Below are 21,515 nucleotides of genomic sequence, written 5' to 3' on the forward strand. Positions count from 1 at the left end.
ACTAGGCTTTTTTATATGCAGAAAAAGAAGTTTTGAAACATTTTTAAAGTGACGAAACTGTTCCTTGAATTGATCAATAAATCATTGAGGCTTTCCTTTCTCCAGATTTGGTGCCAAAATCAAATCTGAAAACAATTTCTAGATTTCTAAAATAAAAAGGACATGTATGTACATAATTTACAACATTTGTATATATATATCAAAACCATGGATGCCATGTAGGATCCATCATGCACAAATTCCTAGGCAGCAATGCAGCATCAACTAACTCAGTAACACCCCTCTGTACTGACTGAGGTGGCTCCATTGCATTCTCCTCCTGAAACAAACAATCAGGCGGGTTTATGTCAGATGAGCAAGAAACATGCAACGGACAAACATATTAAGAAAAAGAAATTTTTTCCATGAAGGATATAAGTACAACTTTTACCTCTTCAGAGAAACACTGTGGAGCTATTCCGCTGATCCGGCTGATAACACTATCCACATTGTTAGTAACCTTATGTTTGAAGTCAACAGGGTTCAAACTACCCCCTCCAGCAGCAGGAGCAAGAGGCATCATCCCAAGTGGTCTTCTCCAAGACCATGAAAGCAGTTCATCGCGGAAAAACATGGCTAACTGATACCACAAATGCTGACTTTGCTGCAATGCATGATAGTGTAGAAAAGGTGAATCAACATTGTTGTCATTTAGATGGTTTTGTTGGTTAGTTTCCACACAAATGCTCAGGAAAACTTACTTTGGGTGAGACTACAGCCTGTGCTGCAGCACACATTGCAGATACAATAAGGCCCTCCACGCCAAAATGGGAGAAGAATGCTTGCATGTTCCTTGTCAGACGGAAAGGCACTGGTTCACTAAATTCAATCATTCCGTTCGCATCATATGCAGGATGAAAATCTGTCTGGAATATTTTCCCCGTGTTTTTCGCAAACAAGATCTTATTTGGAGACCTTCCTCCAATTTGCAGCATGAAAGACATGAAACTTGACAGGGCCAACTGGATAGCAAATTGCTTTTTGAAAGCCCACATATGATTGACACTTGGCAAGGTCTTGTACATGTACTGGGAAAAGATACCATCTGTTACGAGATTTTTTGTTATATCTGTATATGCTTGGAGGCGGAGATCTACTACAGCTTCAGGTGAAATTTGTCCAGATATGGCCTGGTTCAATTGCTCCTTGAAATAGGTAATGGGAAGATCTGCCTCTCGGTCATTCCTTGCACAGTGGTTTTCATAGACCTCCAGGAATGTGCTATACATCAAATCATCTTCAACCATGCGCACCTGTTAAAATAATTGGTTATTCTTATATCTTGGAGGGAATAAAAAGGAATAGCGTGGTGGGACCAACTGTTAAGCAGGTTCAGTCTGCATGGATACAAAGCTATGTAATATTTCTTGATATCTACAGAAAACGTTTCATGCCTACAACAGAACTATAAAAGAAAATCAAGAATTGGAGAAATTATCAGGCAAGGCTAAATCACCTGTGACCAAACAGGAATTATAATGGGCGTGTGAATGCATATATGACGACGTCTGGATTCCTTGTGCTTATCAAACATTTGGTTCATTACACGGAAGAGCTGCAATATCCGCTCATCGCTTCTAGCATTAGGAGTCAAAGATGTCTGGACAATAAAATGTCGCTGAGAACCATCAGAGCCAATCAGAGTCAAACGGCGAAAACTGCTTCCATGCCTTCGAACTATTGGTATATCAGCTCCAACCCGGTCTAACTTCACTGTGTGGTCAGGGGCAATTTCCTGGAGGTTCAAGAGATGTTAAGTTTAATTAGATCAAGAACAAACAGATTGAAAATTGCAAGTCAACTTTGGTGTGTATGCTGCATTCTTTTGAAAAATTCAGGGAAGTTTCATAATATAAATGCAGTCTGGAAGACTAGAATGGCAATCTCCAGTCCTTTTCTTGTGTTTTACAACAAAAGGAGGACAGTAATGAACAAAAGTGCTCATTTTTTTACCTGATCACTAAAATACTGCCCTGGAATCTCTACATCAACCACATGAAAGTCACGTAACACCCTGCTTTCATCCTCCAGCTTCAGAACAGCTGGAAACCTGTCCTCAACGTTGCTCTGGAGTATATTTTTCCAGTGTTTTAGTTGTTCAGTCAGTTCAGAAAGAGTGGCAGGAAAAGTAGCTGTACTTTCTGGATCCAGATCACGCTCAAAATCCTGCTTGTACTCCCTAACAAAATCTACATGCTTATTAACAGCATCTGCAGAGAAGCAAGCCCTGCAAACACCAGAGAGCTCCTTCTTGAGAGATTGGGGAACTTCTGCTGTAGTAGCAGTTGGGTACTTGTAACAGCGGTGCAGCAGGGCATTAACCACTGCCAGAAGTCTCTCCTCAGGCAGAGTAACAAACCTTGAACCAATTTCTGTTAAAAGAACCTGCAAAAAGGTAAAGCCCAAATTTATAACATCCAATTGGCATCTACTGAATGGTGCAGGAAATACAGCAAACAAGACAGTTATTACCTCATGGCTTATTTATATAAACATTAATGGACAATCATTTTGAAGAATGCATGTCAAGAATAGTCATGAAACAGAATGTTACTTCCCTTCAATCAAGGTCCACTCTTCCTCGGTACTTATGAGATGTGTAACAATAAATTGAATTCAGTTTTCTATAAAGCATTTAAGATTTGTGGAAAATATGACATGCATCATCAAAGTGAAATAGAAAAGGGTAGAACAGAATTTCTCACCTCAAGTTCACCAGCCAAATTAGCATGCTTGCTTCTTAGGGCCTCCATAATATCCTTAGCAGCATCAAAAGCAGTGGCAGCAGAAGCAACCAAACCCATCGTACCATTACGCCTCATTGCACCCTGCCCACCATCACTGATACTTGAAGAACTTTGTTGCAGAGGTTGGTCATTTCCTGTGTGCACACTGCTCTCTGTTACAGTGGACCGCTCAGGTTCTTGCCCATGAGAGTTCCCCCCATCATGAGATCCAATTCCAGTACCAGATTGACTTCCTTGATGAACTTGATTGTCTGGTGCTAGATTGCCTCCAGTATGACTCTGTACTCTAGCATTTCCATCAGCCAAGCCAAGAGAACCAGAATTGGTACCAGAGATATTCTGTTGCAACCTTTGCTGAGCCATGGCTATTCTGCCAAGTTCCGACTTATTTGCAACATCACGACGCTCAAGCAAATATGTTCTGAGCCAGTAATACAGTGCCTGGAAGTTTAAATGGAAAGAAGTCAGGGAAGAAATTACAAGAATGATATGTGTAACATACAAATAATGTGTTTATTATGTGGGTAAGAAGGAAAAACATTTACCTGTGGATAAACAGTAGCAATTTTAAGAAGCACAAGTTTGCAATGAGATGCTTCTGTCCTTTGCAAGGAAAGTAATAACTGTGGAATCCAGGAAAGCCAGACCCAGTGGGGAATTTGGTCCAAATACTTATCAAATGACCTTCCCACGGGTTCACTGGGAGTATCAAAACTGAGAAGATACAGAACACGAGCTAGATGGCTTCTCGAATTAGAAACACCAAATTTAATCCCTTGAAGAAAGCAGCTAACAGCATATTCTAACCAAATCTCATCATGACTATCTTTATAAGCCTGTAATGTCAAAAAAAAGATCAGTGCCATCTCTAGTTAAACATCGAAATTTATAGCATGAAAAAGCAGATAAATAATACCATGTCACAATAATTTCCCCAGCTTATCCACCCTTTAGGCAAATTTTTGAAAAGGGTGATGGCATTGGAGTATGCAAGATTAGCCCCTTCAGAGTCATTTAACTTTAATAGGAAGTCCCCTTTAAGACGAAATATTTCTGCCTTGTTTTTCACAGGAAAATATTCCAGATTAGTGCTGCTGATCAAATTAAGGCCACTAGTCAGTTCTCCCTTCATTTCAAGATATGCCTTTGCCTGCTCTGTAATCTTAACAAAGGCCTCCTGCATATATTCAAAAGAAAAATAGTAAGAAGCTTTCAACTACCACCCATTCCTTCATCTTGGCAGCATCGAAAAAAGTCATTTCAGTTAAAGAAAACCAAAGAAAATCAATTAGGTTAAAGTGTTATGGTGCTTGGCAGTTGACACACTATCAAGCAAGTATCAGATACTTCATGCTCATTCAGGATACTAAAACTAATCAAAATTATAAAAATAGGATTAGAAATCAAATTAGGAGAGCTTTGAAAAAAGTATGAAGCTTTTAATACATAAGCCGCTAAAGAAAAGAAGACTAACTTTCAGATACTTAGTACCTAAATAAAACAAAGAAAAGATGTCAAGTCAATTAAGGTGAAAGCATGTTAATATATTATATCATGATATTTAGTACCTGCACTTCCATAGTTGAATGGCCATACATCTTTTCAAGTATCGCCACACATACATCATAAAGGCCTTGCTTACGAGCAATGCGAGCAAGCTTATTAACATTCCAAGCCTTATCACGGTAACCAAGATGATGAAGTTGTGGATTTGTGGTGCTGAACTCTTTAAATGCGTCTATAACACCATTATACATTTCATTCCTCCATTGGAGCAAATCACACCAGACGGACATATTATCCCATTCATTTGGAGTTCTCAGTCTCCAAGTCTCAAGGATGTCTTTGAGATCAGCATATAGATTTCCATGCACACCAACCACAGAATTGCCAGAAACTTTGTTCCCATTGGCAATGTCCACAAGAATTCTGGCAGATTCTTGAACTTCAACTAATTGCTGAAACTGCTGCAGAAGAGGAACCCTGGCATGCACAGACATTTCAGGCAATTGCCACCAATGTTCCAAAGCAAGATCAACACCCTTCCCAACTATGTTATCTGCATCCCCTACACCATTTGTATTTCTATCATGGAGGGCAAAAAAGGCTTGAATGAGACGGAGTTTTGGAGTTTCTTCTACTTGAGCCTTAGGGATTACATGATCCTTCATGTATGCCCAATCAGGTAACTTCCAAAGGCAATCAAGTAGAATTTCATAATTCTCAACAGTCTTTCCAAAGTCTACCAATGCATCCCACTCGCTAAGTTGAGTAGAACAGTAAATCCATTGCTCTTCCCAAAGACACATTTCAGCTTTAGGTACAGTGTTGTTATATGTGCCTTGAGTTGCCTTAATCATAGCTTGGGAAAAGAGGCTTCGAGCACGCTCCCAATAACCATGCTGAACTAGTGAAAGCCCAGCTTTGGTTTCTGCAGTGACTGACCTTTTCTTCCACAATCCACACCTCATATCTTCTTCATTGAGCAAACGATAAAGCTCAGCCAGAGACTCAGAACACTTCGTATCATTCATGAATAACATGACATGACTTTCCAGCAGAGCCAATGCAATATGCCATGCATTATAAGTTTTCCCTATGTATTTAATGAGTTCACTGGGCATTCTAGGCTGAGGATGGCTCAATTGAAGCCCTTCCAAAAGTGCTTGTACAACATTTGGTCTGCTGGCTTGCTGCTTCTTATGAAAATCTTTTGATAGGAGAGTTATCATTGGTTTAGCTAGAGCAACCTGTTCTTCTTTGTGTAAGGTAACCCAGACAATAGGAAAAACCAACACCCACAAATGGTATGCAACATTTGAATCTTTGTGAGCAAGCTCCCTCAAAGGAATAACCAGATCAGAAACCTGGACAAGAGGAAAGAGGTTAACTTTAAATGGGATAATTTAAATATCCAGAGAAAGTGCAGACATGTTTCAGCATAAGCAACTGCAATGTTTTAGCAATGCCAAGGGAATGAAACAATTAACTAAGAAATGACACTATTAGTTGACAGAGTCATTTTGAACAGTCTTGGAAAAATTGAGATGGCTAGAAACAAATGAGTAAAAATGGCGGAATTACTGTACGCCAGTCATTACTCAAGGACCCAAAAACATTAAAAAAAATGTAAGAACCTGAAGCTTGCTCATTTCATTCAGAAATTGTGCGTGTTTGAGAACAAGGCTATCAAGTGTCAAAGGAGCTTCCTCAGAACCCTCTGGAACTTCAGCAACCTGGTGCTGCATTCCAGAACTATCTGAAACAGAACCAGAAGCAACAAGAGGTAGAACCCTTGCAGAGTTAGGAGCAAGCGTAATAGGTTTATCCTCAACTAAGATTGCTAACAGGAGATCAAGACCCTGCTTGAGCCAGAAAACATCACTTAAAGCTTCCCAGTCCTGTATTTGGATGATATATTGCAACCTTGTGAACAAAGTCTTGCCAAGCGACTCATGATACAGGGAGAAGAACTTCATTCTAACTTCTGGATCTTTTGCCCGGAGACCAAGCATGAATTGCCTTTCTACCTTCTGAAATACCTCTTGACGCAGAGTCAGTGGATACCTGAAATTGAATCAAATCATACTATTAGTTTCTAAGTAAAACATAATTCAAGTATCTAACTTAAAAAATGTAAAAGTTAATTACTTATTTGAAACAGCACAAATGCCATAAAGAAGCTGAAGATATTTTCTGTCCCACTCTTCCAAGGCACTGGGCTGGAAATTTTGCTTATCAACCTGTGAAAGCTTCTGAAGGAAAGAAACAATTTCCTTGGGAGTGAGAAAAGTATTAGAGGAGACTGACGTCCCTGGCTTGCTGAAGTCATCTTCAATCCAACCTTTTATCACATTAAGTATACAAAGAAGCACACTAGCATCAGTTCCCTTCTCTGAAAGCAAGGCATTCAAAATTTGAGTTACAGATCTCTTGCATTCAGCCACAAGCATGACCCTCTCACTAATAAGCTTCAAGACAGATTTTAAGTTAGAGATGACTGCTCCAACGTCAGCACCTTGACGAGATGAAGTGACAGAAGAATCAGGATCTGTTCGCTGACCCTAAATATAAAAGATTTCTCGGTCAATCTATTCAAAAATGGTTTTGAGGGTGTAATGATGTTGATTTCTCATGAAAATAAAATGTCTAAAGGAAATATACAATTAAAATGTAGAGAATACAGTTAGTAATTCATGCAAATGAAACAAAGTGATCAAACATTTCTTATGTTGGCGTACACCAAAAGCAAAATATGTATTGATACTTCTGGCACATGGAAAATCACAATTAAATCAATGGAAGAAAAACATACAAACATACATCATAGAAATATTCAAGGATATCACCAATTCCTAGTTAGTTCCTTCAGCATCTAACTTCAAAGTAACATTGTTCATGCCCAAGTAGTAACTTTCATTAAACGTTTATCAACTATCAAAAAGCAGAACAAGAGGAAAACTGCAGAGCATTAACGCCGAGAAATTTTGAAACCAAAAAAAATTAAACTGCAGAACCACACACATGCACACATTGGGTGTCTTGCTAAACCTATGTATATATGTGTGTATATGTAATTAGAGAAACTTAAATGAAACCAGGCAAATAGCATACTTGTCTCAAGTGTGAGCCAGCTGACGATCCCATATCACGTGCAAGGCGTTGAAGGATACGAACTAAGATGAGTGGTTCAATGAAGTTCTTTTGCACCTCTGTCAATGTCTTAATAACAAGCAGCACAAAACTAATTGAATTAGCAGAGTTATCTTCACCAGATGTCTGAGCTGTAACAGTAGTGATGTGCTTCTGAATCAGCTCATCCACCTTTTGATACAAAAGCTTTACATCTGGTGGTGTAGTACCCGCATCCGGAGGAAAAGCAACGAAAACCATTTTCAACAAGGAGCACAATGACTTTCCAGCATCTAACATTTTATACTTGAAACAAGGTTCAAGAATCTGACGAAGTTACAGCAACAATGAATTACAAAGTAAAAGTCAGTAAAGGCCTGAGTTAAAAAGGAATAAGCCTATTGAGCAGGAACTTACCTGGGAAATCTGATTGATGTTATTTCTAATGAACAAATGTGGCTGCTTTTCTAAAACCTTGTTCATGACATCCAAGCCTTGTGCAAGAGCCGTGGAAGGGTCCTTTGACTGAGATGGCTGAACGCTGCTCAGTAGCTTTTCTAAATAATTGAACTTGACATTGGCATTTGGCCACACCTCCAAAGCTTGTGAAAGTAACTCTAAGGCTTGTTTGTACAAAGTACTTGCTTCCTTATCCTTGGGCTCAATTACTAACGCAACCTATTTCCAAAGCAAATTTGGAAGCTTCATTAAATCAAAAGAAATGAACTAAAAACTAATAATTTTCAGATGGATACAAGATATGCTACAAAAAAATATTACACAAACAAATGCCGAGACGAATGATAGTCTAAGCAACAAAACCGAATGATGCCAAGCAGAATTTGCATTAACTTTCTAAAATCCATCTTGGACAAGCACCATGTCCACACTCAGGGCAAGCAAATTATCACTCTTCACCAAGTGTTTATGGATGGGAATTCTTCTTGCCACATTCCTGGCAGTTTCAGTCATTTACGAGGTAGATAGATATTCTTGAAGAATATCTCTAAGACTAATTTGCAATTAGAAGGAGATGGATTCAAACCTCAACAGTCAATGGAAATTAATATAATCCGTTTAAAGTTGCATGTGAAGTGAAGCTGGTAATCCACACATGAAAGTAATCAATAAACAGCATTTATTGGCGTCAATCAATTTCATGAATCATCTTTGATATTTATATTTTCAAGAAACAGATCATTAAAATTAGATAGCTATATAAATTTTAGGGGCCTTGCAAGGAACTTACAGATTCCAACTTACAAGGAAGAGTCTTAGTGAAAATAAAAGAAACCCAGAACTTAAAAGCACAAGTCAAAAGAAAGCCTCACTCGTATAAGAAAATTGATAATCATCTCTTCCATGGCAGCATTTGGCTTAAATTCTTCATCGGGTTGGCCAGCAGATCCCGGGGTTTCAATGTTTGGAATTGATGAAGCAGCACCAGGTGACATGACACAGAGGGATTGAAGACCAGGTTCAACTTTAACCCTCTTAGTTGAATCTTCAGGGAAAGCAGAACTATCAACTGGACGTTTAGGATCAGCACTAGCAGAAGTAGAGTTAAACGCATCATCGATCTGACTGGGCACATCACCTTCACTCACAACTTTCATTTCATTTTGCCGCTGTCTTTCCCAACCAACCACCAATCCAGCAAGTTCAATAGCAAGACGCCTGTTTTCGGCTGTAGTGTTATATGGCAAACCAAGTCGACTGAGAGAATTCACCATCTGAGGCACAAATTGTGCTCTGCAGCTGTAGAATAGTTCTGAATGGCGGACAATGAGCTGGAAAATGTGAATCAAATTAGGGATCGAATGACCTTCCTCAACCAAAATCTTCTTGGTGTATCTTATCCAGATAGGCATGCGAGAATCCCCAAGAGGTAACCTTCTTGGTAGTGCTGGCATTAGAATATCAAGGGCCTGCTTGACCAACATTTTATTCTCGGGCTGGCAAGTTCTAAGGAGTGCAACAAAAACCTACATTTTAAGTCCATATCAGAATATTTTCGTATATAATAATCTAATAAACAAAAAAAATGTCCAGTACAAACATTAGCGAGTGTGCATGTGCTTACATTTGCAAATGTTCAGTGGATGTCAGGTAAATAACTACATGACACAATTTATTTCACTGCATAGTCAGTTGGGTTATGAAGTAAAAACCGAGAGGTAGGAGTAGGGCACCAAAAGTAGTTACACTACATTCTGTTCATATTCTGATCCAGTACAATGCATTATAAACAGAACCAAACAGCCAACCCAAATTTGAATAATCATTCATAGAATCTATCTTCTAATTGGTTCACTATGAGATATCAAAAACTCACACCAAGAAAAACAAGTACTATCAAATTATGGTGCTTTTTTGCATCATTAGTGCTGCAGGTACCTGAAGGATAATTTTTTCTGGGGCCTGATAGGCCTCCAAGAAGTGGCAGACATTCACAAATGCCCATTGCTTACTGGCACTATCTTCACGTTTGAGATGATTCCAGCCAAATTTTATTAGTTCTTTTCTGTGATGAACAAGGTCACTCTGGAGATATTTAAGAAGCAAAGTGGCAAGCTGCAGAAGTTCTATCCTTAAAGGCTCATCGTATTCAGCAGAAACCTAGAATAGACAAGCAGAATATGATAAAACTAAAGTAAAAAAGAATTAACCATATTTATTACAACAAAGGGAAAGGGCTAAAAGGTGTTATTAGAACATAGATTAAAGATCACCTCTTCTGGAGGGTCCAGAAGCTTGTCAACGATTGTTTTAATAATACTAGGATCAACAACATCCCAGCTTTGGCCATTCTGGAAGGCGTGAGCAAGCATTGGAAGAATGAGCATTTGCATCACGACAACCAAATGATCATGACCAAGTTGTTTTGATTGGAAAAGGTTCAAAAAGTGCAAAAGAAGTGCTCTCTTCATGTTGGGTGGGTAACCTTCAGCAACCTGAAATCAAGGACAGTCACTTATTACACCATCAACCACATAAACAACAAAAAATAAAAACCAAAAGATAGAGCTCAATAGCAAAAGAACTTATAAAAAAGAACTAGGTACCTCAATAATATAGAACTCCTTCAAAAATGTATAATCAATGCGACTATGAAACAAGAAGATTGAAAGGATATCGAAGAGAACATTGACTTCATTTTTGTCATGTCGTAAATAATTTAAGAAGCACTTGACAAGCCATTTGCTTTCTTTCACCTGCATTTAAGAAATAATAGTTAGCAAATATAGATTGAAGGCCACATATGAATTGACACCCACAAAGAGATCTTTCCAAGAGAAATCACAAAAATTATAGTAAACCATAATTTAAAGCACCTCGCACAGTCACAACTTTCAACCAATAAAAAGTTCCATAATCCATGCAAATACCAGTTGGCAGTTTCCTTCTTCAGGGATCAAAAAGAAGGGATAAAAGAAATATAATCTAAAATTGTTTGTGTGAATACCTATGCATGTAAGATGTAACAGCAAATATGTAATGGAAGTGCTAACAGATGGAAGACAACAGCACCGTATAAAGATGCAACCAATTTCCTCAATAAAATACATGTGAATAAAAAATGTCACTGGAGTGATTTAGGGTTAAATTGAACTACGTAGCACTTGCACTTAACATTCATAAAGCATAAATAAAGCATGCATCTAAACATTAAGCCTGCTAATCGGAATCAGACACGCATAGGAAGCCAGAGAAAGACAGACAGACAAATATAAACAAAATATCTCGTGTTCTTACACTTAAAAAGATCAGAAATTCAATAAAACATTTTTGATTTACTCACAGAATAAGGTGAATGAATAAAATCTCAACTTATTTTGTTAACATTTCCAAGTAACATAGAATACTCATACACTTGGGCCTAAAGTGAGATTAAACTTACTTGCACAAGGTTCAGCTCCTGTTCATTCTGTAGACGAGATATTCTCGCAGGCGATTTCCAAACAAGTACCAAGGTATCAAAGACAAGACGATTACTTTGTAGCCATGCAGGTACCAATTTTACCAGTGTTTTAATAAGTGCAAGCCCCTGAAAATAAGCATCTGAAGTGTTACCAGAGATCACAGATGGTAAATTAGAGCTATCAGCTTGAGAAGTAACAAGCCCTTCATCGCCCACTAAGGCAGCAGCTGGAGTAGAAGATCCAGGAGTCATTGCTGCTTCAGATTTGGGCACAAATTCAGGAAATGCACTAGCAAGTATCTTCTGTGGTGACTTTGCAAGTTCATCTCTCAAAGATTGGCCAGCATCTGATCGTATTATGTACATAAACCTGGAATGTACAACACAATATGGAGGAAGAACAAAGTTACTGAACTAATTTATGAGTTGATAGATATTAACAGCATAACCCATAACCATATCCTTACCGTCTGAAGCAGTTTGGCTCACTTAATCGAGCAAGGAAATAATCAACAGCAAGCGTTGCATATCTATTTAAGAATTTGGTAAGTGGAAGACGATATGGACTGTTGATCTCACTATATACTTGGCCAGGGGGAAGAGCCCCCTCCAATTCAATTGTCAACGTCACAAGTTCATCAAGAAACTTTGATGCAGCATGAGGAAGCAAATGAAAAAGCTCAATGATAGCTGCATAAACCAGTAAAATTATTCTAAATACAAACACAAGTATATATACAAGTTTAGCATTCTTTTGTGCATCAACATAAATGAGCAGGAATACCGAGCAACCTTTATTCCTAGTAGAGAAATTTCAAAATGCATTACCTGCAGCAATTTTTGGCTCTTCACCAGCCTTCCATGACTTCTGACTCTGAGCAAGTTTCTCCGGTTCCAACCATTTCTTAAGGTGCTCCAACAACTTGCCACCTAAAGTGACATTAAACCAATTAGATAAAAGTTCGAGCAGGCGTGCCAGACCCTGCAGAAGAGGCATGCTGAGATTCTTGGTGTGTGCCAAATTGACAAGGATAGGCCTGAGGCTGCTCTGTAGAAGCTCTTTGGGCATCCTCTGTTGATTAATAACCTGAATAAAGATGAAGTGTAGAATTAGTTACTGACTAAAAACAGCAACCAAGCACTTGAGCATTTGGTTCATTGTAGATGAATATATCCCCCTACTCAAAAGCCAGATCCGAATTCCCCTTCCCCAAAAAATTTTTTTTTAAAAAAAAAAAACCAACCCAAGATATCTAAAGCACAATGTTATCAACCATCCACTACTTCTTGAACTGACAGTGTGACATGATCAGATTGTTAATGCATCAGGTCAGCTTAAACCTTGTATAACTCCAATAAAGCATCAAAATTGACAATTATGCCATAGAAGCTCAAAATACCTGTCGTAATCCCTCCTTGGCAACAGCAACAATTTCTGGAGTTCTACAGGTCAAAGACTTGAAAAACATGGCGATAATCTTAGCACGTAATTCTGAATGATTTGGAGTTTTGAAATCTGCCCATGCCATTGTGGTACAGAGTAGTTCAATGCAAGCTGTTCGAAGCTTGTTTAATGATGTGGCCACTTTGTGGTTCATGAATTTCACCACCCATACAGTTTCATCAGCCTCGGCTATTTGCAGAGCCTCTTGAAGAAAATTAACCAATTCTGGTGTCAACTTGAGAAGAGGGGGCCTTAAGGCCAAGCAGAAATTCAAAGCTGTAACTGTTCCAACCTACAAGCCATTTCAAAAAGTTAAGAGAATAAGGGAAAATTGAAAGAAGATAGATCATATGTCAATCCACCATGATTACCTGCTGATCAACAGTCTTTGCTCGAAGTGGCCGCATTATAAGAGGCTGAAGCAAAGGTTGATGCAAAGGCTCAAGAAGCTCAGATACCTCACTGCCAGTCCTACTTGCTAAAAGTGCCAAACAAGACTGCACATTCTTTCTAACGATAATAGATGCATTTGGATTGAACAATTCTGAAGCAAGAAAATCAACTACTCCTTGAAAACTTTGCCTGCGTGGTTCATTGTTTGCTTCATCAACATTATTCACCACCCGAAGAACCTGTGTAAGAACCTGACTTGTCTCTTCCTGCTCTTTGCTAGCATAAATAGGCAACCTTTTAAGAACATATACCAGACCCCGAACAATTCTAACTTGGAAAAGGCACAGCGTCTCAACAGTGACCTTTCCAACTAAAGCACCAAGGCCCATAACACCTCCCATTTGTGCTTGCCATGTACTGCCATAGCAACAATGCAGAAGCCGAGGCAGAAGTTGCTCAAAAACTGGGATGCGAACACTTGGAGGTGGAGAGTATACAGGATTCATTGACGGACTAGAAACAATCATAGGAGTACCTGGTCCTCCTCTTGACATCAGCATGTCGGCATGTTTTGAACGAGCAAGGAAGAGGAGTGTTTCAGCAAACACATTTAAAGCACTAAGAGCAGCTTTTGCATGAAGCCTGTTTTCATCTGCTAGCACATCAACTAACGCATCCAAAAAGATTAAAGGATCCAGCTCTTTCAGGTTAGAAGAACTGCTACTTTTTGACCTAGAACTACTATTTACATTTGATGAAAGCATTGGACCACCAAGAGAAGAAGATGCAGTTGAAGCATTCGTTGATGCCTGACCAATATGAAATGTCATTGCAAAATGACGGCAAATGTTGACAACAAAATCATCCTTGGGGTCACTCAGATCTGGTTCTGCACTGGCAGCAATAATAGTCATCAACAGAATCTTGAAAACTGACTTCTCAGCCAAAAGTTGGGTCTTTGTCTTTACACCCAAGTCACTCTGCAAGATGATACCGTCATTCAAGTAGGATAAGAATTTAATCCATAACATGATAGCATTTCCTGAAATAACTTTTAAAATAAATTCTTAGAAAAAGGGCATAGACACAAAAACGCACGAGATACAACTAGTAGTAACAACAGTGGTGGTAACATGCAGCTTTCATTAATATAAAATGGCATTATGTCTAGAGTCTAACCTTTGCATCTGTTGTCTCAGACCTGCGCCAAGACAAATCAACACTAGAAACCAAAGAAGTTAATAAGTGCTTTGTTGTATACCCTTCATCCGTAACATTGCCTGGCAGGTTAAGCTGAGATGATAAGCAAACACGAAGAAATTTCAAAGCCTGCCTTCTGTAAAAAGAATCCATGCCAGCATCTTTGTGCATAACAGCTGCTACAGCAAGATTTATGCATCTGTCCAATGGCACTAAAAAAGGGGTTGAGGGCTCAAATGTAAGAATCAAGCGAAGCCCATGCTCTGGGTTCTCCTTGCACTCAAGTGCTAGAGGCTCTTTGAGAAAACGTCTATTACGACCACCTAATTTGCCAAGGAGTTGCAAAGCTTTCCCACCCCATGGATAGGGTGTAGGCCTCAAATGAGACCATAGAGCTAAAATCACCTCTGACATCACATTAGCCATACTGGGTTCCAGGAAATCGGGATTTAAACTGTCTACCCAAAACTCAAGTGTTCTTAAACCTAAGCTAACAAGGTCATCACTTCCCTTGAGACACAATACAAGAGGCTTCATTAGTCGGGGAAGGTAAGGTAACAAGGAGCTTAAGCGTGCAGGCAACGTTAAGCAAAGCTCCAACAAAAGGTCCCTCATGTCTTCAGCTGTTGGACCTTCAAGCATAGTCAATAGCATATTTAGGCAAGGTTGCAGCATAGGAATTAATTCTCGCAATAGAAGCTCAAATTTGCATCCTGCAAGCGCTCTAAACATTGTACGAAGAAGTTGCAGATAGCCAAGAGGCTTCTCAACTTCAGTGGCATTTTTCATGCAAACTTCCATAATTACAGGCACATGAGGCTGCAAAATACGCTCAAAATCTGTAGGTGCTTTTGCAACAGCACCAAATATAAACTTAAAGAGATGCAAAACCAGTTTGGCTGCAGGTGTATCTGGATGCTTCAAAGCATCAAGTTTGCTGCTTACAAGAAAATTAACCAAAACATCAGCAAATGGCCGGTAAACCTTGGCAGTTTGCAGAAGAGTGGAAAATATATGAACCAGTTGATTGTTGGAAATCATGCATTCAAAGAGCTCTGGCATACACAACGAGAACATGTCCATAAGATCTCGAGGTTCCATAATGGCCAAAATCTGAGAAAATAGTTGAAGCATTTCCCTCTCCTCATCTTTTTCCTTGAAGAGGGCTAAGCAATGTACACCACTTTTTAAAACACCAGAAGCTTTCCACACCTGCCAAAATTAGAGTCACAAGATGTCAATCATGCCTACAAGCTGCATTAGATCTAATCATCTTAGTGAAATACCTCATCTTCCCTCAATCCTTTGAATGCTTGAGGAGCTGGCAAGTTAGACGTTGGTGAGACAAGAACTTGTGGGTGTGTTCCATGAGTAGAAGATGAGACCTAAATAGTTGAAAACAATTACACAAGATAATTGAAGTCAACTTTTTAGAAGATGAGAAATTAAAAAAAAAAAGGGAGAATATAAGACCTGTGATCGGGGCAAATGTGCATGAGTTATACTCCATATGATGGTCTTCATTCCTGTGAATGCATAATTATGTTAGCAGAACAGCATCAAAGCATCTAGAAACTTTAGCAAAATAACCATCCAATAATGCACGAAAACTAAAGGAGATAACCTACCGACAACCAAAGTCTTAATTAGATTCTTACAGTCACTGACTTCCTTAGAATGCTCCACGGGTACCTGTATATTCAGAACTGCCTGCAAGCACCAAATACATCAAGATCGGAAGAATCAAAGATGACTGCAAGGAACATAGTAAGGTAAAGACTACAAGATCATGGATCAAAATTTCCAAAAAGCTTTAACTGAAACGTTCAAAAAGTTTACATTCTTTCCAACTCATTGAAAGCTTGTCAGCATTGGCACTAAAGGGGTGCAATAAGATTTGAATTTCCAAATAATTTCAAGAAACACTACTCAGACCCAAGTAATCATGGAAAATTTGGAGATATTCTCACAAAGTGGAAGTTCAAAGCTAGAATACTAGACCAAAGGCATCTTTTCAATATTAAACCAGTTTAAATTTATGAAATTCATTTACTGACCATAATACCTATGTGGTACATTAATCTAGTTTCCCATTCTTTTATGCATTTTGTTCACTTCAAATTTGACAACATTATTTTTTTTTAATAGAAATATCTGACAACATTATTAAATGTAAAATTATAACTCCTACTTATGTACTATGTGTCTAACCTTCAACTTATGGCTTCCATAGTTGATTAATCAAAAATGAAAATGAATTTTCTAGCCTGAATTCCTTGACTAAAGCTTAACATATTCAAGTCAAACAGCAGTCCACAGGCAAACATCCAGACAAAAATTTAACAGCTAGAAATAAATAAGCAAATTGTAATACAGACCATAAGTTTACCAAATTCATAGTAAAAGGAAATCTAACATTCTCATCCTAAGAAGTGATGAAATCAACAGCCTAGACAGCTCACAGAAAGTGAAAAAAATACATTACATCAAGACATAATCTTGATAATCAACAATACAAGAGATACATGGGAGATCAAGTAGATCCTCAGCAATTGAATAACAGATTAGAGCAAATAAAATTCTTAAAACAAATTATGATGTTTTGGAAAAAACCTGCACAGGGAGCTCAAGCTTTGACCTCAACGTAGGGCGATCTTTTCCCTCTTCGCCCTCCTCCAACAACTATCAATAAAAAATAGAAATACATTGAATAGCAAATAATCTTCAGAAAAAGCCAATAAGTTGATCCCATGTAATAATCAGAACAGTCTTCTCAGAATCTAAGATAGCAAGATGAGAGACAAATACATAGAGGCCATTATCCAAATTAATAAACAAACATATATGGTGGACCTTATTTTTATTAAGTCTAAAAAATGGAGTATTAAGATCAAAGTTCAATTAAATTCATGAAATAACCCTAATATGTCCTATGTCCTCGTGCACTATTCTTATACAAAAGGATTAAAATGAAAATTCATATGACCAAATAAGGTTAGAACGTAAAGGCTAAAACTATATTGGAAAATAAGTTAACAGCTCATAAAAACGCATAGCCTATCAACTAAAACCGAGTTTTTTTGCCAACTTCCCAAAGCTTCCAGAGGCACCAGAAAAAAAAAAGCACACATTATAACACGAAGTCATTGCATAGCACTATTCCTTTTGGATGGTCTAGGGCATAGAAGATTCAAATTTGGAATGCCCTCTTTGGAGGAAAGATCTGGCTACAACTAGATTATGCCTAACACATATAATGCCACACTTATAAAACCCAAGTGACAACATCAAACCCAAAAGAGAGACTGTTACACAGCAAAAACCATGTGCAAGCAACATTTTTACTGACAGCTAAAACTGGCCAGTCAACCCAAAGACATAGGAAACTCAAATCCTTGGACATCATCACAAAGCCAGTAAAAGAAACGTGGTTAGTTGTAGAAGACCAATTTTTTAGTTTAAAGATAAGTCCTATATTAAAATTCGGCAATCATAGTTACCTGGGGAATGGTACGCTTGAAAGTACTAAACTTCCCAACAAAAGCATCCAAAATACGCCCCTGAAGAAGAACTGATGTCAGAGAAGGTGCAAGAGATAATTCCATCAAATGAGTCAATTCAGGCTAAGCTAGCAGAAAAGTTACATCAAACCCCGTACCAATAAAACCCGTGCTTCATCCATTGATGGCTGGTCAACCCCTTTCTCAAAAATTGGTTCCACCTAAATTTTAGAAAGGAAATTCATGACTTAGAGTCAATGGCAAAACATGAGATGAATCCATCACTATACTTATAAGATGCAAAGGAAACATAGAACTAATAGAGTTAGACAAGGCACCAGATTTAACATCAGTCGAGCACAAGTGGTATGAATGCCAAGTGACAATGAAGCATCATGCATATTACTTGAGAACAAGTATATAATACGTGACAACTGCAACAAGAAAATAAAGTTCATCAGCACCAGAACAAAAAGCCCACTTGACCCATCACAATCTTTAAATCTATAACAAGAGGAATGGGAGAGAGAAGAAGTCAGATAAAACCATGATTTGAGAACCACACCTGCGACAGGGAAAGGTCCGCCCTGACATGATGAACAATCTCTGCCAGAAGACTATATGCCAATGGCCTCAAAGTCTCAAAGCAAGCACGCCCAGTGCCAACTAGAACCCTGAAGAAGAACCCAAGGAAAATATAAGTAATCAAATGCAAGGATTGGCATGCACAAAATCAAAGAATATAACAGCAATGGACTTTCTTCAACATTTGAATCCGCTTCATTAGAAGAAAGCAGACACATAGGTCAAAGCATATAAACATTTTAGCTATGGAATTTTTGAGCAAATTTATAAATTGATAATTAACACTAAAGTAGAATAACTATATCCAGCTGCCTAGTTGTTACATCACACATGCTTAAAGGAAAAAGATATAGTACATAACATAAGATACATTCTAGCAACTGCTATTTTTTTGCAAATAGACATAAGAATTATCTGTCAAAGTTTGGAGACACTTCTATTTTATTAAGGGGTTAAGGGTGAAAGTTCATCATCATGCCTACATATGGTATGTACCATATATTGTTCTAAAACATAAACAGAAAATTCACAGCTTTAATGAAGTTATCAAATGGTCTGACCAATCACACTGTCAAAATAAAAATTTAGGGTTCAAAACAATGACAATGAATAGAGTAATGTAAAGTGTCCTTGCAAACTTTTGGGGCTAAGAGACTAAATTTGTTACCACAGTGAATTTATCTTTCAAATCAACAAAATCTGAGAAAGACAGATCATTCTTTTAGTCTTTAAGCTTAGCTACAAATAAAAGTTGACAACTACTGAAATTGTATCGTTTTAGTACAACATTCCCAACCATCCAAGGGATTTTTGAACTGACATCAGCACTAGGCAGTTCTTTGAAATTATAGATAAGGATGAAACAAAACCTTTACCTCTCTTCCAATAATGTGTCGATCAAAGGAAACAAACCCCTCTTGAAATCTGTGCCCAAAACATGTTTCAAGGCCACCAACAACTCCTGCATTCAACACAAGCAGGCATCAAAATTTAATACCAGAAGAAGTAAAATTCTAGAAGAAGAACCGAAATTAAGACGTAACTCACCTTCCTAATGGATACAGAGTCAGAACATGTTACAAGTAAATTCACAATGCTTGTACATATGCTTTCTTCATGTGGCCTGATATAATCAGCAAAGCTCTTCAAGAGGTATGTTAAAAATGAAACTGTCTGCAATAACGGAGAAAGAAATTCAGGAAACAAATAGAGTGCATTCAAAGAGCAAAGAAAGGGCTTAAGATAAGTAAATTGCAGGGTTTTCTTTTATCTCAAATGTAAGGATTTGAATATATAACCATACATGATAAATTTGGGAAGAAGTGCCATTCGAAAGTGTTTCTGGTTTCACAGATTGATTAAAATAAATACTCCCTGGCCTTTAGCACAGAGAATTCCAAGGATCAGACCCGTTAAGAATACTGGAAAGCTACATCCTTTTTACATCCCCAAGCAAAACTGAGGCCTTGATAATTTCAGTTTTCAATTTTATTATCTTCAAAAGACTGATCTGATTCAAGTAAAAAGCTTCAAACAAGGGAACCTCTCTACACAGCAAAACAAAATTGAGATTTTCCCATACTTCAAAGACAGATCATGCACACTCATGGACATGCAAAGACTCTAACAAACCAATCATACTCTTCTCTATCTAGAGCATTGCCTTGACCTAGTTTTATAGGAAAAATTATTTCACTATGTAGCAAATTAACAATTGAAACAACAGAGAGCCTGAAATAGAGAATCACACACCTTAACCTGTGCACCTTTTAACTCAATAAATTGTGTCTTCAAATGGGGAGGAACCTTTTCAGGTCCCGGAACAGATATTGCAGCAACCATCAAAGGTAACAAGTGAGGAATATTCGTTTGTACAAGACGACTATATAATTGAAACAGAAACATAACTACAAGTGGACTCTCAGTAACTATCTTGAAGGACCGTGTACTTGGATTCAACTGCCCATTCCCAACATATCCACTTGAAGTAATCCCTTGATCCGAAACTGAAGAAGTATCCATAGGCTTCACATCCACTTCCATTCCCACCACAGCATTATCAAAGAAATGGCTAACTGTCAACCTAAAATTCTGGTAAATCTTGCAAACAAAATCTAAAAACGGTTGAACCTCATTTTCTAATGTAGGCCTAAAATTCCTAAGAAGATCGAAGATAATTCGTATACAAATTAAGCCATTTTCTTCATTATCAGTAGTTAGCACTTGCATGGCCACTTTTAACAGGTCCTGAACAAAAGGTCGAAGGACCTCACTATGAGGAAGCCTATTGAGAATTTCCACTACAATGTTTCGCAGTTTGTGCTCAGGATTGTCAGTGAATTGGGGCTTTGTAATCTGTAACAGGACGACTGAGAAGGCTCTGAAGTAGCATTTGAGGAAATTTAAGTACTCAGCAGTGTGAGCTATCTCGAGACTGTCCCTAACCTCCATTGCCATTTGTAACCTCGTCTGAATTGCTGTTTCCAGAAGAAAAAGAAAACACCAAGTTACAAAGAAATAAATATTTTTTTTTTAATTTTTCATTCATTTTATCATGAAACAAACAGAACAGTAAAATGAATAAACAGAGAGAGATAGTACGGAGGTCAGGTTCGACGAGATGGCGAGAGTGTTGCTCGAAATTCTGAATAGGACTCATGGTTGGAGGAAAACCCTAGCCTTGTCGAGTTCTGGCTTTCTAGGGTTTTCCACTGCACTGTCACTCTTCCTTTTCTCTTCTCACTTCTTCTTCACAATTGCAAAACTGAGAAACTCCCAATTGAGGCTGAATTCCGTCTCTTCTACCCGATAAAATTTAAGGGTTTTTTGGGATTAACTCAATTAGGGTTTTGGAATTGAAAATATTTTCAGAATCAGTAGAGAGGATCGCAGTTCTTTGATTTTACCGGTTCCGTTCCCTCCCTTTCTCTCAGGCTCAGGGACCCTCCGGTACTTGGGTATGAAATTTCAGTGTAGATTAGGGGTTAAAGGACCAAACTTTTCTTGACTCCGAACATAAATGGGCAGCCTGATGGGCTTCCATATTTGTACCC

The 21,515-nt window shown here is 38.1% G+C and overlaps 1 protein-coding gene across 1 annotated transcript; it reads right to left on the reverse strand.

Annotated features, from left to right (window-relative positions):
- Window positions 1–49: 49 nt before the first annotated feature.
- LOC18610776 (Phosphatidylinositol 3- and 4-kinase family protein with FAT domain-containing protein) lies at window positions 50–21,480 on the reverse strand. The gene is made up of 35 exons (XM_018123305.2): window positions 21,064–21,480; window positions 20,215–20,939; window positions 19,510–19,635; window positions 19,338–19,423; window positions 18,443–18,551; window positions 18,216–18,311; window positions 18,036–18,098; window positions 17,878–17,937; window positions 16,991–17,059; window positions 16,006–16,087; window positions 15,851–15,903; window positions 15,664–15,762; window positions 14,357–15,589; window positions 13,156–14,157; window positions 12,741–13,076; window positions 12,169–12,427; window positions 11,808–12,030; window positions 11,320–11,710; window positions 10,484–10,633; window positions 10,151–10,372; window positions 9,816–10,037; window positions 8,750–9,403; window positions 7,836–8,096; window positions 7,401–7,745; window positions 6,438–6,850; window positions 5,924–6,353; window positions 4,355–5,653; window positions 3,703–3,963; window positions 3,332–3,622; window positions 2,745–3,227; window positions 1,993–2,424; window positions 1,496–1,774; window positions 741–1,292; window positions 431–643; window positions 50–319 (listed from the first exon to the last, which is right to left on the reverse strand). The coding sequence occupies exons 1-35, from the start codon at window positions 21,119–21,121 to the stop codon at window positions 200–202; spliced, it is 11,697 nt and encodes a 3,898-aa protein (XP_017978794.2). The 5' UTR covers window positions 21,122–21,480; the 3' UTR covers window positions 50–199.
- Between the last annotated feature and the right edge of the window lie 35 nt (window positions 21,481–21,515).

The sequence above is a fragment of the Theobroma cacao genome, chromosome 1 (assembly GCF_053813885.1).
Source record: "Theobroma cacao isolate CCN51 chromosome 1, ASM5381388v1, whole genome shotgun sequence".
Classification (NCBI taxonomy): Eukaryota; Viridiplantae; Streptophyta; class Magnoliopsida; order Malvales; family Malvaceae; genus Theobroma; species Theobroma cacao.

Coding starts and splice junctions, on each gene's coding strand:
- LOC18610776 (XM_018123305.2), bottom strand. CDS start 21,121: ATGAGTCCTATTCAGAATTTCGAGCAACACTCTCGCCATCTCGTCGAA. Junction 18,312..18,442: donor CGGACCTTTCCCTGTCGCAG/GTGTGGTTCTCA, acceptor TTCTTGTTGCAG/TTGTCACGTATTATATACTT. Junction 2,425..2,744: donor ATTTGGCTGGTGAACTTGAG/GTGAGAAATTCT, acceptor ACCTTTTTGCAG/GTTCTTTTAACAGAAATTGG.